Source organism: Wyeomyia smithii, chromosome 3 (assembly GCF_029784165.1).
Source record: "Wyeomyia smithii strain HCP4-BCI-WySm-NY-G18 chromosome 3, ASM2978416v1, whole genome shotgun sequence".
In the NCBI taxonomy this organism is placed as follows: domain Eukaryota; kingdom Metazoa; phylum Arthropoda; class Insecta; order Diptera; family Culicidae; genus Wyeomyia; species Wyeomyia smithii.
In genome coordinates, this window is record NC_073696.1 from 189721921 (window position 1) to 189739220 (window position 17300).

General features: G+C 43.1%; 4 protein-coding genes across 4 annotated transcripts; 1 reads left to right on the forward strand and 3 right to left on the reverse strand.

The window, feature by feature from the left end:
• Window positions 1–1004: 1004 nt before the first annotated feature.
• On the reverse strand, window positions 1005–1997 carry LOC129728935 (uncharacterized protein K02A2.6-like). Its single transcript, XM_055687412.1, has one exon. It carries the CDS (start codon window positions 1995–1997, stop codon window positions 1005–1007), a length of 993 nt encoding a protein of 330 aa, XP_055543387.1.
• Window positions 1998–2485: 488 nt separating this feature from the next.
• On the reverse strand, window positions 2486–3973 carry LOC129728936 (uncharacterized protein K02A2.6-like). Its single transcript, XM_055687413.1, has one exon. The coding sequence runs from the start codon at window positions 3971–3973 to the stop codon at window positions 2486–2488; it is 1488 nt and encodes a 495-aa protein (XP_055543388.1).
• A 5636-nt stretch (window positions 3974–9609) lies between these two features.
• Window positions 9610–10215, forward strand: LOC129728937 (uncharacterized protein K02A2.6-like). The gene has a single exon (XM_055687414.1). It carries the CDS (start codon window positions 9610–9612, stop codon window positions 10213–10215), a length of 606 nt encoding a protein of 201 aa, XP_055543389.1.
• Window positions 10216–15743: 5528 nt separating this feature from the next.
• LOC129728939 (uncharacterized protein K02A2.6-like) lies at window positions 15744–16349 on the reverse strand. The gene has a single exon (XM_055687415.1). The coding sequence runs from the start codon at window positions 16347–16349 to the stop codon at window positions 15744–15746; it is 606 nt and encodes a 201-aa protein (XP_055543390.1).
• Window positions 16350–17300: the final 951 nt, after the last annotated feature.

The following is a 17300-nucleotide window of genomic DNA, read 5'->3' on the forward strand; positions in this document are numbered from 1 at the left end:
AGGGAGTTATGCAGCAAACAATTATTGCCGCTGAACACAACATTCGAAAGGGGGGCGCAATCCATTTGTGTAACACACAAAGTGTTTGAGACCAGTAAACACTATTTCCATAGAAAAGTATAGGAAATGTGCTGTTTGTTCTTCACTTAGAAAGTGACACACAGATGTATTTTTCTCTGTAAGGTGTGCTCAGTTGAGATGCTTGATTTTGTTGTTAGGGAATTAGAATTACGTTGTCCATTGATGTGAACTTTTGTAATTAGCTAGTACACTTGTACACACGTAATAAAAAAACTTAATAACAATTTATTGAAAATTATATAACGTGAATTTCAATTTCAATTTTCCTGAACAATTTTTCGTGAGAAAAGAATAACTTACATGTCGTACTGTTAAGGCGAGGTGATAAAATAAAAAGTTAAACAATAAGAACAGTACAAACGAATTTAATAGCGTATTATAAAATATGTGTGTTCAGTCTCTCGTCGGATACCCGAATGACAACTTATCACTCTCAGTTGGCACGAGTGCGTACATCCGCTTAACAGACTCACTGTCAACGGCGAGCCCAAGTGGTGAATCCCCATAGGGTGGTCAGTTGCCCCAACATCTCCCTCTTTAATACCTGTGGTGTCCTTGGTACCACTGCGGCGGTCTTCGAAGTCGAGAAGAATGCCTGGGAAGAGGAACTACAGGTGAAGTCTCAGCTGCTGACTGGAAATCCGATGATGTGGACGATGATGAGGGTGAAGCACCATTATCGGCTGGCTCTGGGACGAGCACTGGCTCATCGTTCACCGGCGCAGAGGAGGCAGGTTCTGGCATCGACGCAGCAGTAGCGAGGTTCCACTCATTAGGCAAAATCTCGAGCGGAATTTTTCGCGACTTAGTTGACGGCTGTTGAGCTGCGAACGAAGACCTACTTTTAAGCTGATTAATGTGCGAGCGAATCATTCTACTATTGTTGACCCAGACGTTATACATTACTCTGCTAAGTTTTTCCATTATGACTCGGGCACCCAAGTCCACTTATTACTCGCATACACTTTAGCGAAAACCTTATCTTCCTTATTAAAGGTTCGCAAGGCAGGCGATTCTGACACTGGTTGTGGTACTGATCTACGGGGCGGTCGCAGCAATTCGAGTGAAGTTCTTATCGGTCTGCCGTACATAGCTTCTGCTGGTGACTTGCCATCTGGCACATTTGGATTCGGAGATGTTCGGTAAGTGAGAAGAAACGTATTTAATGCCTGCTTGATCGTACCTTTCCCTTCCTGGATTTTTCGGATGGCTCGTTTGAATGTATCCACGAACCGTTCGGCCTGGCCATTCGATTGTGGGTGGAAAGGTGCTGTCGTTATGTGCCTGATGCCGTTCTGGCAACAAAATTCCTCAAATTCCCAACTTTTGAACTGCGTGCCGTTGTCCGACACAAGAATCTCTGGTATTCCTTTGTTGGCGAATAAATCTTGAAGCAAGCTGAGTGTTACCTTCGTTGTTATCAGTTTCGTTGGGAAAATTTCCGGCCATTTAGTGTTTAAATCAACAACGATTAAGTAGTATTCTCCTTCCAAAGGACCGGCATAGTCGATGTGAATCCTTTGCCATGGAGCTGTCGATTTGGGCCATGATTGTGGCTCTGCCTTTGGTGGCGAACGCGCTGCTAATGCACATTGGTGACAAGCCTTTACAAAGTCGACTATTTGTTCGTCTAAGCCTGGCCAAAAGACGAAGCTGCGTGCAATGGCTTTCATCCGTTGTGCACCTGGATGACCTTTATGCAATTGGATAATGCATAGCTTTCTATACTGTGCTGGGATAATTAAACGGTCTCCAAACATAACACAGCCTTGCACAATTGAGAGAGCTTCTTGGCGGTCAAAATAGCGTTGCATCTCCCAATCGTTGACATCCGTTCGCTTCTTAGGCCAACCATCGCTCACGAATCGATATAGTTTGCTAAGAGTCGGATCGCATTTCGTGGCTTCTTCTACCATGCTAAAACTGAGAGGTAAGTTTTTAGTGCTACTGACTATTACTGACCTTAAACCTTCTTCCAACGAGGCACATGCAACAACGAAATCTTCGTCTGGCTTAATATGTTGGTTGATAAGCCTGGATAGCACGTCAGCGTTCCCAAATTTATCAGTTGAAATATATTCTATCGAAAAATCATATGACAGCAACGTTAAAGCCCACCGCTGGAGCCGGTTTGCAGTGTAAACCGGCATGCCCTTTCTAGAGCCAAATATCCGTAATAACGGTGCATGATCTGTCTGCAATCGGAATCTTCTACCAAATATATATTTGTGAAATTTTGTAACAGCGAAGACAATAGCCAGTCCTTCTCTGTCTGGCTGTGGATATCGCTGCTCAGCTGCAGTGAGGGCGCGGGACGCGTGTTGAACCACCTTCATTTGGCCATCTGCGAACTTATGGCTAATTGTTGCTCCAACACCGATCGACGAAGCATCAGCCGAAACAACTATCTCCTGCATCGGATCGTAGTGTTTGCCTTTCGTACAACAACTATCGGTGCAGCCCACTCTGAGTACTGCACAGGTGAAATAATATTCAACCGTTCCAAACGGTCAAGCTCTTCGTCAACTATAGCTTGCATTGCGTATGCTACAGGTCTCCTGGGTCGGAAAACAGGTTTGCTTGCATCCTTCAAAGACAGCACAATTTTTGTTTTTGTGCAAAGCCCGAGCTTATTGCTGAAAAGCTCAGGGTACACCCGTTTCAAAGCACTTATATCCTGAGCAGCACTTTCTATTTTATTACAAAATTTGTCCATAGGCAGTGACCACAGATTGAATTTATCGATTAAATCGATACCCAGAAGATTAAGTGAATTTCCCGACACGAATACACGGCCATTTTGGGTGCATCCATTTAATGAAACTTTACCAATAAATTCGTATAACAGGTCTAGCTTCTCACCAGATGCAGATTTGGCTGTTTGTGTGGTGGGATTTGCTGCCGGGTGGCCAATCTGCATCCACACTTGTTCAGAAATTATCGTAATATCTGATGCTGTGTCTAGCTGCAGACGAACAGGCACGTCATTTATTTTGACCCACACATATCGTCGCTTGCACTGTATACTACTAACAGCTAGCGTAACGGTTTGAATAGACAAATTCCCATTCCGATGTTTGACCGATTTGAGGGAACGTCGGGCGCTTGAGCAATACCCTTCCTTATGACCCACCTGATGACAATCGGCACATTTGTGGTTCCGAAATCCGCAGAACTTCGAATAGTGCATGGCACCACACTTCCAGCATGGAGTAGCTGGCCTGTTCTTGTGGTTCCCTTGAGACGGCTGGGGACACCTTTGTTCATTCGGCTTTTTAAATTGCTTCCGATAACTAAGACTGCTTTTCACTGCTTGCACTTTTGGTCCACTAGCACTGGCTTCTATCATTGCAGTATCGTTTTTTAAGTTAATCAAACGCTGACACTCTTCCATCAAAGCTCCAAGTGTGACGTCGGCACAGTCTTCAATTTTTGTTAGCAGTCTTGTTCGCACTTCGGCGTCACACTCGGACTTTATTCCACACACAAATATTAGGCATTTGAATTGTTCTTCTGAAAGCTTTTTAAGCTCGAATTCAACACACATCTTGTTAACTCGGCATGCATATGACACGAAATCTTCAGCTGGAACTTTTGCTAAAGTGAGTGCACAATAGCGTTTTTTCACGGTCGACTCTTTTGTCCCAAACAGAGATTTCAGCTTCCCCACTGTATCACTGAATGAAAAATCTTTCGGTGTGTTCGGCAGAATATAGCTCACGTATCGGTAATGCTCATTTGTTCCCAATCGCCGGAGAAGTAACCTTACTTTTGCACCATCATCGATACGTTCGGCATCTTTAGCGAATAGGTCCTCATACCTAGCGACCCAGGCAGCAAACGTGCTGCGAGTATCAGGATCGTATTGGAACTCTTTTATGTTCCCTGCCATTGAGTCCAGAATTGCCTCCGGATTTGGAGGGACGCTCACTTGAAGGACCCCATTGCATTGAGAAACATTGCCTCCTGTTGTTGGAGAAAACCTTGTTGCTGTTGCGCTGATTCGTGCTGGCGCTGTAGCAACTGATTAGTAACAGCCTGTTGCTGCTGAAGCTGCTGTAAAATCTGCAGGAGGACAGGATCAATCGGCATCGCTTGCGGTTGACCGGGTTGTGCAGGAATGTGATGACGCTGCTGTTGGAGGTTATGTGGATGTGGTGGAAACGGATGATTCGGGCCGGGTGGGTTGATTCCCGGATTTTGATCCACATGGTTGCCGTCATCCTCCATTCTTCGCTTCCTTTTGCGAGGCGGTGAGAAAGAAATTTTTCCGAATTTCTAATCAACGAGAATTATAAATCTGAAACACTTGCGAACGCGAAAAAAAAACTCGTAATACTCGTCGCCACTGTCGTACTGTTAAGGCGAGGTGATAAAATAAAAAGTTAAACAATAAGAACAGTACAAACGAATTCAATAGCGTATTATAAAATATGTGTGTTCAGTCTCTCGTCGGATACCCGAATGACAACTTATCACTCTCAGTTGGCACGAGTGCGTACATCCGCTTAACAGACTCACTGTCAACGGCGAGCCCAAGTGGTGAATCCCCATAGGGTGGTCAGTTGCCCCAACATTACATCTCATATTTTGGTCAATGCGCTCTGTCTGAAATCTTCGAAATTTCACCAACTTTTCAGAAGTTTTATTTTGTTTGGATACTCATTACTAAAATCAAGGTAGTAAATATGTTGTGACATCATCCATGTATAAGTTTTTTACGTTATTTTAAAACGCGAATATTTTTAATTTCACGTGATTTTTAATACAGATTTGGCAATTAATGTGTTCTCCTAACAGATTTTGCACGGTTAAGGCATGTGAACGAACGCTATTTTTATTATTTCTATGATATTTGTTTTGAAAATTTCTATTGGATTCTGTGACTTTTTACGTTGGATTTTGTTGGTTAAGCTAAAATTTTTCTGTGGTCAAAGTATTTTCAGAGAGAGAGGACGCTTTCGGTTCGTATAAAATAAGAGATTACGAGACAACATGTGTTGATACGAAAATTTTGGAAAAGTTTTTTGTTAATTTCTGTGGATTCTAGTAAATTTCTACCGTCCGTCGTCGAAGAACTTCCGAATATATATTCACTTTCGATACGTTTTGAAACAATAGTTTTTAAAATTTAAAACATTTTTTTTAGGTTTCAAAGAGGGGTTTGTGCATCTCTCACTATAGGCATAAATGAAAATTTTTAGCGGATTTTTGTATAATTTTCTATCGAATTTGGTAAATTGTGAATTTTGATCAAAGTGATATTTTTTACAAGGAGTTGGCTGCTGAAAATAAAGTCGTTGATTAATCGAACTTCATAATCTAAGGTAAAATTGATGGTCAATTGCAATCATAATGAACCTTACTTTTTTATGATATTACTCACAAATCATATCAAAAAGCTCCGATTTCAACCAGGCTTTGTTTTGCTCAACTTCATCTTAAAGAGAAAACAGTTTTCTTCCCTCTTAACAACTGCGAGCTTACATTCAATGTGCATCACACCATCTGCTGTAGAGAGAGCGCAGAGTAATAGTTTCTCTGACGAAAAAACGCTCCTAATTTGACAGAGCAAAGAAAAATCCAAAACTCTTGCAAATTGCTCATCCGCGCACGCGAGAAAAATGAAATAAATTGCTCGGCGATCAACTGATCATTGCGTTACCATTTTCATCGCTCTGGGGTGCGGAAAAAACAGTATAAAATCGAATTTTCCGCAGAATACAACCCATGGTGAGTTGTGAATCTTCCTATAATACTAAATTCGAAAACGGTTAGGATGTAGCTTCAATGTGAATTTAAGTGTTTTGATATTTGGCCAACTTGTCTTCTAGTACAGGAAAACCTGACGAAAACTACTTCCTCTTAAGCTGAGAGAGCAAGCAAATGTTTACCCCTAACACGCGATGATTAAGAGTGAAAAGGAACTCTGCGACTGAAATACTCTACGCCTAAATGTGGATAATTACTCACTCTGTGTGAGAGAAAGTCTAGTTCTCCAAGGGGTTTAGCAGGTAGAAAAGGAAATTTGAGCAAAAATCAAGAGAACGGAAGAAGCCTGATTTCAACAACAACCAATGGTTTGTTGTGATTTCGAAACTTGAAGATGGAGAAAACTTGAAAGTTATAACGTAAGTTTCTAGTGTTCATGTCACATTCGATGGTTGGCGAATGACTGGACCAAAGGCGCGAAATAGTTCCCACAAGCGAACCATCAGCCTTCCAGCTACCGAACGTCTACCTCCTTGTTGGTGCCAACCGGGATAGAGTAACTAGTAAAAAGATCGGTCGTATACTGACAGGGAAAGCGGGCTTCCTTCCTCGGAAGGAAGTTTCTTGGAGTAAGTGACGCACCCCACAAGCGGACTCAAAACAGTATCATTACGTTGGTCCTCCTGCGAGAAAGTGGGGTTGGTCGTGGTCCTTACAAGCCCGCACCGCGAAAAACAAAAGCAACGTTATCGTTCAGAAAATTCGGACCAGAATAATCGGCAAAGACCCAGGCGACGAAAACGGACTAACGATTGGATACTCGGAACATAGGACTGACGTTCTCTCAATTTCCTAGGAAGTACTCGTATCCTTTTCGAAGGATTGAAAACCCACAAGTTCAACATAGTAGCGCTGTAGGAGGTATGCTGGAAAGGGACGACGGTGTGTACGTATAGGGATGGACACAACATCTACCAGAGTTGTGGTGACACACATGAGCTGGGCACAGCTTTTATAGTAATGGGTGAGATGCAGAAGCGGGTAATCGGCTGGTGGCCGGTTAACCCCAGAATGTGCAGGTTAAGAATCAAGGGCCAATTCTTTATCATTAGCATTATAAATGTGCACAGTCCTCACCTCGGAAGTACTGATGACGACAAAGACGAATTCTACACGTAGTAGGAACGTGAATACGATCGCTGCCCAAAACATGATGTTAAGATTGTCATCGGGGATTACAACGCTCAGGTCGCTCAGAAGGAGGCATTCAAACCGGTAATTGGACGATTCAGCGCACACCGGCTGACAAATGAAAATGGCCTAAGAATAATTGACTTCGCTGCTTCCAAGAACATGACCATGCGTAGCACCTTTTTCCAGCACAGCCTCCAACATCGGTACACCTGGAGATCACCTAACCAAACAGAAACTCAAATTGACCACGTTTTGATAGGCAGTTTTCAGACATTATCGACGTCAAAATACATCGGGGCGCTAACATCGACTCGGACCACTACCTAGTGATAGTAAAGATACGCCAAAAACTATCCGTAGTGAACAACATACCCGCCAAGGTTTAATTTCGCGCCGCTAAAGCAACCCGAAGTCGCCGAAAACTACGCGCTTTCTCTCGACTCTGCACTGCCAGAAGAGGACGAGCTGGAAGGAGCCCCTCTAGAGGCCTGCTGGAATACCGTCAAGTCTGCCATCAGCAGTGCAGCGGAGAACGTCCTAGGTCGCGAAGTGCCTAGTCGACGTAACGAAAGGTTTGACGAGGAATGTCGGCAGATATTTAATATTGATATATTGCCTCAACGCAGCGCGGACAGAAATGCTGCGGAGAGCCACCCATCAGAACGTGGAGCGGTACAAACAGAAACGGAGACAGCAAAACCAACTCTTCCAGGTTAAAAAGCGCCGGCAGGAGGAGGAGGAGTGTGAAGAACTACAACAGCTGTACCACTTTTATGAAACACGGAAGTTCTATCAGAGATTCAACGCATCCCGCAAAGGCTTTGTTCCGCGAGCCGAAATTTGCAGGGATAAGGAGGGGAATATCTTGACGGATGATCGTGAGGTGATCGAACGGTGGAGACAGCACTTCGATGAACACCTGAATGGCGTCTATCGGTACAGCAAGTAACGGAGATGTGCCACCCCCATCGATTGGCGAAGTTAATGATGCTATTCGGCGGCTTAAGAACAACGAGGCAGCTGAAAAGGATGGTATCGGAGCGGAGCTTCTCAAAATGGGCCCGGGGCAAGTTGGCCAGTTGTCTGCATCGGATGATTGTTAAGATTTGTGAAACGGAATGCCTAACGGAGGAGTGGAAGGATGGTGTTATTTGCCTCATCTACAAGAAAGGCGACAAGCTAGATTGTGAAAACTACCGAGCGATCACTGTTCTTACGCCTATAAAGTGATATCCCAAATAATTTTCCAGCGGCTGTCACAACTTACCAACAGATTCGTGGGAAGTTATCAGGCCGGCTTTATCAACAGACTACAACAGACCAGATCTTTACTCTGCGGCAGATTTTTCAAAAATGCCGCGAATACAGAGTCCTTACGCATCATCTTTTCATCGACTTCAAAACCGCTAATGACACAATTAAACGTGAAGAGCTATGGAGAATACTCGACGAAAACGGCTTCCCCAGAAAGCTTATCAGACTAATAAAGGCTACTATGTGCAGCGTTGTATGAGGATTTCGAGTTGTCTTCCTACCCATTTGGATCCCGCAGGACTTCGGCAAGGTGATTGGTCTTTCCTGCCTACTGTTCAATATTGCGTTCGAAGGTGTTGTTAGACGAGCGGGAATAGACACGTGGGGCACGATCTAATGTATACACATCGAAAACGAAGTACATGCTAGCGGATAGTGCTGAGCGCGACAGGGCACTCCTAGGTAGTGTTGTAATAATCGACGGTGATGAGTTCAAGGTAGTCGACGAGTTCGTGTACCTTGGCTCAATGGTAACTGAGAACAACGATACCAGCCATAAGATTAGGAGGTGAATCATCAGCGGGAGTCGTGCCTGATATGGGCTCCATAAAAAATACGTTCGAAACGTCTAAGTTCCCGTGCAATATGCACCTTGTACTTACTTTTACTTCACTTTTATGGCGACAGATCATTAAGATCCTATGCCGAATACAGAATACGTCTCCACAAAACCCGGTCTTGGGCTGCTACTCTCCAGTCTCCCCTTAGACCCGTTGCTCTGGCATCCTCGTCGACAGCACACATCCAGCGCGTGCGAGGCCTGTCTTAAAGTGGTCGGCCTCTATCCGGTTCTCTGCTAAATATTATCTTTGCCGGTCGCTCATCCGCCATCCGTGCAACATGGCTGTAGAGTTGAAGACGAAATGTATTAACCTTGACATTTTATCATCTTGTCCTTATACCTCTTGTCGTCTGTGCGAACTGCACGAACTACAGCAAGAGAACAGTTGCCTGTTCAGCTATAGAACGAAGCAGGCAAAGAGGGGGAGAAACAACTAGACCATCGGAGTGAACAGTCGATTACTCGTGTCTTTGGCTTTGTCGTTGAGTTTAAAAATTCTAGTTAGAGTAAACCCTACAATGGCCAGCCCACTGTAACCTGCCGTGTTTCATCAGCATGACAACATCAGCGTGTTTGTATACTGTATTTTGGGATCCTTCCAAGCTTTAATCCGGATTGGAGAATGATCGCTGGGAGCGGAATTTCTTGTGGTAAAGAATGGTCAGCGTAACCTGCTAGGCGACACTACCTCGAAGCAACTAGGCATCCTTAAGATCGGCCTGGAGGTGAATGAAGTAAAGAATAATATGAACGAAGACGCTCCATTCTCGAAGATAACCAACAAAATAATTCGTATTTCGATGGATCCAACAGTCACCCCAGTATTTCAGCCATTACGGCGTATCCCAATGCCTCTGGAGGGAGCCGTCAATGAAAAGCTTGATGAGCTGCTCCGGAAAGACATAATCGAACCAAAAGAAGGCCCCGCTACCTGGGTACCGCCGTTGGTGGTTGCTAACACGACAAATGGTTCTATCCGACTATGCGTTGATTTACGCCGAGTTCAAACGGTTATTCGTGAACGGCACCCCATGCCTATCATTGATGATGTTCTGGCTAAAATCGGAAAAGGAAAAGTTTGGAGCATCCTGGATGTTAAAGATGCATATTTTCTGTTGGAATTAGAGGAAGAATCGCGTGACATCGTTACCTTCATAACACACAGCGGGCTGTATCGCTTCAAGCGGCTACCGTTCGGGCTTGTATCCGCTCCCGAGACATTTCAGCGAACGATGGACGAGATCCTGGCTAATTGCGAAGGCACATATTGGTACCTGGACGATGTCGGGGTAGAAGGAAGTACTGTTGAAGAACATGATTGGAGGCTCAACAAGGTATGTTATGATAAATAAACGAAATAAATCACTGAATGGTTGAACTAATATCGCTTTATTTGTTGTGCTATTCTTTATCTGAGGATCTAGGTTCTTAAGAAGCTTAAGGATAGAGGAGTAGTTCTCAATTGGGATAAATGCAGGATACGAATAACAGATTTTGAATTTCTAGGATATCACATCAACACACAAGGGGTCATGCCTTCTGATTCTAAACGGGATGTGATTATGACGTTTCGTCAGCCGTAAAATGAAAGTGAAGCTAAGAGCTTTTTGGGACTTGCCAACTACATGGGGAAGTTTATACCAGACTTGGCGGCTGTAGATGAGCCGCTCAGGCGACTCACACAGAAAGGTGTCAAGTTTAGTTGGAGTGAAAAAGAGGAAATGGCGTTTTGTGCTATAAAGCAAAGATTGGCAGATGCTCAGAGGCTAGGGTTTTACAAGCTGGAAGATCGGACATCTGTTGTTGCCGATGCAAGTCCACATGCTCTCGGTGCTGTTCTTATTCAGATAGATTCTAAAGGAAGTTCACGAGTTATCTGCTATGCTTCTAAGTCGCTGACAAACACTGAAAGAAGGTACTGCCAGACAGAAAAAGAAGCACTGGCGTTAGTATGGGCTGTGGAGAGGTTCCACATTTACTTGATCGGTAAAATGTTCAATCTGCTAACGGATTGCAAAGCTCTGACCTTTCTCTTCACTCCCGTCTCCCGACCATGCGCACGCATTGAGCGATGGGTGATACGCTTGCAGAGTTTTCAGTACAACATCGTGCATATTTCAGGACAAAACAACATTGGCGATGTTTTATCTCGTTTATCGACCTTCCTTCCAACACCGTTTGACGAGACTGAAGAGCTGGGGGTAAACGAGGTAGCTATAGCCGCTGCGAAAACAGTTGCTCTAAAATGGGTTGAAATAGTAGAGATGAGCCGAGATGACCCTGAGATCATGGAGGTTAAGGAAACATTGGAATCAGGTATGGTTGCAAACATACCGCTGACATACAAAATCATCGCTTCAGAGTTGGGAATTGTCAACAACGTCCTTTTGCGGGGAGACCGGAACGTAGTGCCAACGAGTCTTTGACAAAGAATCCTGGAGCTATGCAATGAAGGACACCCAGGTGTGAGGATTATGAAAACCCATCTCAGAGGAAATGTATGGTGGCCAAAAATGGACATGGACGTCGAGCGGTTTGTTAAAGCTTGTCGGGGATGTGCCTTAGTATCGGCACCAAGTGCACCAGAACCAATGACGATAAAAAAACTTCCAGCGAGAGTATGGGAGCACATTGCGGTGGAATTTCTGGGTCCACTTCCAAATGGAGAGAATTTATTGGTTTGCGTAGACTATTACAGTAGATATTTGGAGGTAGTTGTAATGCAGAATATATCTACATATGATACGATTGTGGAACTTCTAACCATTTTTGCTCGATACGGAGCCCCCGAAGTTCTTCGTGCTGACCCACAGTTTTCTTCAGACGAGTTTAAGTGTTTTTGTGACGAGTTCGATATTCGCCTGGAAAGCACCATCCCTTACTGGTCTCAGATGAATGGAGAGGTGGAACGGCAGAACCGATCCATTCTGACGCGGTTGCGAATAGCTCAAGAGCTAGGCAAGGATTGGAAGATGGAATTACGTAAATATTTAATTATGTATCACTCATCAAGTCACACGACAACCGGAAGGGCTACAGCTGAGCTGATGCTTGGCCGCAAAGTACGGACCAAACTACCCTATGTCCCTGCTACCACGATGGAGTCTAAAGAAATGAGAGATCGCGATAGATTTGAGAAGAAAAAAGGAAAGATATATGCAGATAATCGACGAAGAGCAAGGCCGAGTACTATAGAAGTTGGGGACTGCGTGCTGGCAAAACGGATAAAGAAGGATAACAAGCTGAGCTCTGACTTCTCTCCCGAAAAATTTAGTGTAGTTCAGAGGAAAAATACTGACGTAGTTATACGCTCGACAGAATCAGGAAAGGAATACCGAAGAAGTGCTGCCCATTTGAAAGTCATTTCATCGAAGCCAAACAGTACAGATCAGGCTTTGGAATCAACTGCAGGGTGGCCAGCAGATTTCCAATTTCAAATTCCCGGTTTTCCCGGTTAGAAATTGCTGTTTTTCCCGGTTTTAAAACGCAAAATATTTAAGTTCAACCACGTTTATTCTTTGACAAAATAAATTTGCGAGAGAATTTTGTTTTTAATATCATTATTTCATTTCAAAACTTGAAAAAGGGCTAACTACTTCGGCCAACATCTACTTGCTGTTGATTTTTCGACTTTTCATGACTGATCAATGCAACTCGACCCATTGTGTAAATCCCAAACGAGGTATTATCTGGTATTATCTTGTGTCTAGTAGAAAGGGCACACTTGGGGCTTTTCGAAACATGTAACGTGCAGAAAATGTCATTCTCTAAAAATTTTCATTATTTTACTCAGCTAAAATCAAGACATAATTTAGAATCAATTTGTGCTTCATGTTTCAGAATATTATTCACATAAATTTTTAATTTTTTCTGAACCGTTCTTTGGAACAATTTTCAGTCATTTTAGACCTGCGTAAACTATTTACTGGTTTAATTAAATTGATTAACTAAAGCAATATTTGTAACTTTCTGCACTATCTAGTAGAGATTTGCAGCGTTTTGTAGAGCTGTTTTCTGCTTTTTAAAACCTTTGATATATATATATATATATATATATATATATATATATATATATATATATATATATATATATATATATATATATATATATATATATATATATATATATATATATATATATATATATATATATATATATATATATATATATATATATATATATATATATATATATATATCAAAGGTTTTAAAAAGCAGAAAACAGCTCTACAAAACGCTGCAAATCTCTACTAGATAGTGCAGAAAGTTACAAATATTGCTTTAGTTAATCAATTTAATTAAACCAGTAAATAGTTTACGCAGGTCTAAAATGACTGAAAATTGTTCCAAAGAACGGTTCAGAAAAAATTAAAAATTTATGTGAATAATATTCTGAAACATGAAGCACAAATTGATTCTAAATTATGTCTTGATTTTAGCTGAGTAAAATAATGAAAATTTTTAGAGAATGACATTTTCTGCACGTTACATGTTTCGAAAAGCCCCAAGTGTGCCCTTTCTACTAGACACAAGATAATACCAGATAATACCTCGTTTGGGATTTACACAATGGGTCGAGTTGCATTGATCAGTCATGAAAAGTCGAAAAATCAACAGCAAGTAGATGTTGGCCGAAGTAGTTAGCCCTTTTTCAAGTTTTGAAATGAAATAATGATATTAAAAACAAAATTCTCTCGCAAATTTATTTTGTCAAAGAATAAACGTGGTTGAACTTAAATATTTTGCGTTTTAAAACCGGGAAAAACAGCAATTTCTAACCGGGAAAACCGGGAATTTGAAATTGGAAATCTGCTGGCCACCCTGCAGTTGATTCCAAAGTCTGATCTGTACTGTTTGGCTTCGATGAAATGACTTTCAAATGGGCAGCACTTCTTCGGTATTCCTTTCCTGATTCTGTCGAGCGTATAACTACGTCAGTATTTTTCCTCTGAACTACACTAAATTTTTCGGGAGAGAAGTCAGAGCTCAGCTTGTTATCCTTCTTTATCCGTTTTGCCAGCACGCAGTCCCCAACTTCTATAGTACTCGGCCTTGCTCTTCGTCGATTATCTGCATATATCTTTCCTTTTTTCTTCTCAAATCTATCGCGATCTCTCATTTCTTTAGACTCCATCGTGGTAGCAGGGACATAGGGTAGTTTGGTCCGTACTTTGCGGCCAAGCATCAGCTCAGCTGTAGCCCTTCCGGTTGTCGTGTGACTTGATGAGTGATACATAATTAAATATTTACGTAATTCCATCTTCCAATCCTTGCCTAGCTCTTGAGCTATTCGCAACCGCGTCAGAATGGATCGGTTCTGCCGTTCCACCTCTCCATTCATCTGAGACCAGTAAGGGATGGTGCTTTCCAGGCGAATATCGAACTCGTCACAAAAACACTTAAACTCGTCTGAAGAAAACTGTGGGTCAGCACGAAGAACTTCGGGGGCTCCGTATCGAGCAAAAATGGTTAGAAGTTCCACAATCGTATCATATGTAGATATATTCTGCATTACAACTACCTCCAAATATCTACTGTAATAGTCTACGCAAACCAATAAATTCTCTCCATTTGGAAGTGGACCCAGAAATTCCACCGCAATGTGCTCCCATACTCTCGCTGGAAGTTTTTTTATCGTCATTGGTTCTGGTGCACTTGGTGCCGATACTAAGGCACATCCCCGACAAGCTTTAACAAACCGCTCGACGTCCATGTCCATTTTTGGCCACCATACATTTCCTCTGAGATGGGTTTTCATAATCCTCACACCTGGGTGTCCTTCATTGCATAGCTCCAGGATTCTTTGTCAAAGACTCGTTGGCACTACGTTCCGGTCTCCCCGCAAAAGGACGTTGTTGACAATTCCCAACTCTGAAGCGATGATTTTGTATGTCAGCGGTATGTTTGCAACCATACCTGATTCCAATGTTTCCTTAACCTCCATGATCTCAGGGTCATCTCGGCTCATCTCTACTATTTCAACCCATTTTAGAGCAACTGTTTTCGCAGCGGCTATAGCTACCTCGTTTACCCCCAGCTCTTCAGTCTCGTCAAACGGTGTTGGAAGGAAGGTCGATAAACGAGATAAAACATCGCCAATGTTGTTTTGTCCTGAAATATGCACGATGTTGTACTGAAAACTCTGCAAGCGTATCACCCATCGCTCAATGCGTGCGCATGGTCGGGAGACGGGAGTGAAGAGAAAGGTCAGAGCTTTGCAATCCGTTAGCAGATTGAACATTTTACCGATCAAGTAAATGTGGAACCTCTCCACAGCCCATACTAACGCCAGTGCTTCTTTTTCTGTCTGGCAGTACCTTCTTTCAGTGTTTGTCAGCGACTTAGAAGCATAGCAGATAACTCGTGAACTTCCTTTAGAATCTATCTGAATAAGAACAGCACCGAGAGCATGTGGACTTGCATCGGCAACAACAGATGTCCGATCTTCCAGCTTGTAAAACCCTAGCCTCTGAGCATCTGCCAATCTTTGCTTTATAGCACAAAACGCCATTTCCTCTTTTTCACTCCAACTAAACTTGACACCTTTCTGTGTGAGTCGCCTGAGCGGCTCATCTACAGCCGCCAAGTCTGGTATAAACTTCCCCATGTAGTTGGCAAGTCCCAAAAAGCTCTTAGCTTCACTTTCATTTTACGGCTGACGAAACGTCATAATCACATCCCGTTTAGAATCAGAAGGCATGACCCCTTGTGTGTTGATGTGATATCCTAGAAATTCAAAATCTGTTATTCGTATCCTGCATTTATCCCAATTGAGAACTACTCCTCTATCCTTAAGCTTCTTAAGAACCTAGATCCTCAGATAAAGAATAGCACAACAAATAAAGCGATATTAGTTCAACCATTCAGTGATTTATTTCGTTTATTTATCATAACATACCTTGTTGAGCCTCCAATCATGTTCTTCAACAGTACTTCCTTCTACCCCGACATCGTCCAGGTACCAATATGTGCCTTCGCAATTAGCCAGGATCTCGTCCATCGTTCGCTGAAATGTCTCGGGAGCGGATACAAGCCCGAACGGTAGCCGCTTGAAGCGATACAGCCCGCTGTGTGTTATGAAGGTAACGATGTCACGCGATTCTTCCTCTAATTCCAACAGAAAATATGCATCTTTAACATCCAGGATGCTCCAAACTTTTCCTTTTCCGATTTTAGCCAGAACATCATCAATGATAGGCATGGGGTGCCGTTCACGAATAACCGTTTGAACTCGGCGTAAATCAACGCATAGTCGGATAGAACCATTTGTCGTGTTAGCAACCACCAACGGCGGTACCCAGGTAGCGGGGCCTTCTTTTGGTTCGATTATGTCTTTCCGGAGCAGCTCATCAAGCTTTTCATTGACGGCTCCCTCCAGAGGCATTGGGATACGCCGTAATGGCTGAAATATTGGGGTGACTGTTGGATCCATCGAAATACGAATTATTTTGTTGGTTATCTTCGAGAATGGAGCGTCTTCGTTCATATTATTCTTTACTTCATTCACCTCCAGGCCGATCTTAAGGATGCCTAGTTGCTTCGAGGTAGTGTCGCCTAGCAGGTTACGCTGACCATTCTTTACCACAAGAAATTCCGCTCCCAGCGATCATTCTCCAATCCGGATTAAAGCTTGGAAGGATCCCAAAATACAGTATACAAACACGCTGATGTTGTCATGCTGATGAAACACGGCAGGTTACAGTGGGCTGGCCATTGTAGGGTTTACTCTAACTAGAATTTTTAAACTCAACGACAAAGCCAAAGACACGAGTAATCGACTGTTCACTCCGATGGTCTAGTTGTTTCTCCCCCTCTTTGCCTGCTTCGTTCTATAGCTGAACAGGCAACTGTTCTCTTGCTGTAGTTCGTGCAGTTCGCACAGACGACAAGAGGTATAAGGACAAGATGATAAAATGTCAAGGTTAATACATTTCGTCTTCAACTCTACAGCCATGTTGCACGGATGGCGGATGAGCGACCGGCAAAGATAATATTTAGCAGAGAACCGGATAGAGGCCGACCACTTTAAGACAGGCCTCGCACGCGCTGGATGTGTGCTGTCGACGAGGATGCCAGAGCAACGGGTCTAAGGGGAGACTGGAGAGTAGCAGCCCAAGACCGGGTTTTGTGGAGACGTATTCTGTATTCGGCATAGGATCTTAATGATCTGTCGCCATAAAAGTGAAGTAAAAGTAAGTACAAGGTGCATATTGCACGGGAACTTAGACGTTTCGAACGTATTTTTTATGGAGCCCATATCAGGCACGACTCCCGCTGATGATTCACCTCCTAATCTTATGGCTGGTATCGTTGTTCTCAGTTACCATTGAGCCAAGGTACACGAACTCGTCGACTACCTTGAACTCATCACCGTCGATTATTACAACACTACCTAGGAGTGCCCTGTCGCGCTCAGCACTATCCGCTAGCATGTACT

What these genes read in the sequence shown, in the direction of transcription:
- LOC129728935 (XM_055687412.1), bottom strand. Translation starts at nt 1,997, where the DNA reads ATGGTAGAAGAAGCCACGAAATGCGATCCGACTCTTAGCAAACTATAT.
- LOC129728936 (XM_055687413.1), bottom strand. Translation starts at nt 3,973, where the DNA reads ATGGCAGGGAACATAAAAGAGTTCCAATACGATCCTGATACTCGCAGC.
- LOC129728937 (XM_055687414.1), top strand. Translation starts at nt 9,610, where the DNA reads ATGAACGAAGACGCTCCATTCTCGAAGATAACCAACAAAATAATTCGT.
- LOC129728939 (XM_055687415.1), bottom strand. Translation starts at nt 16,349, where the DNA reads ATGAACGAAGACGCTCCATTCTCGAAGATAACCAACAAAATAATTCGT.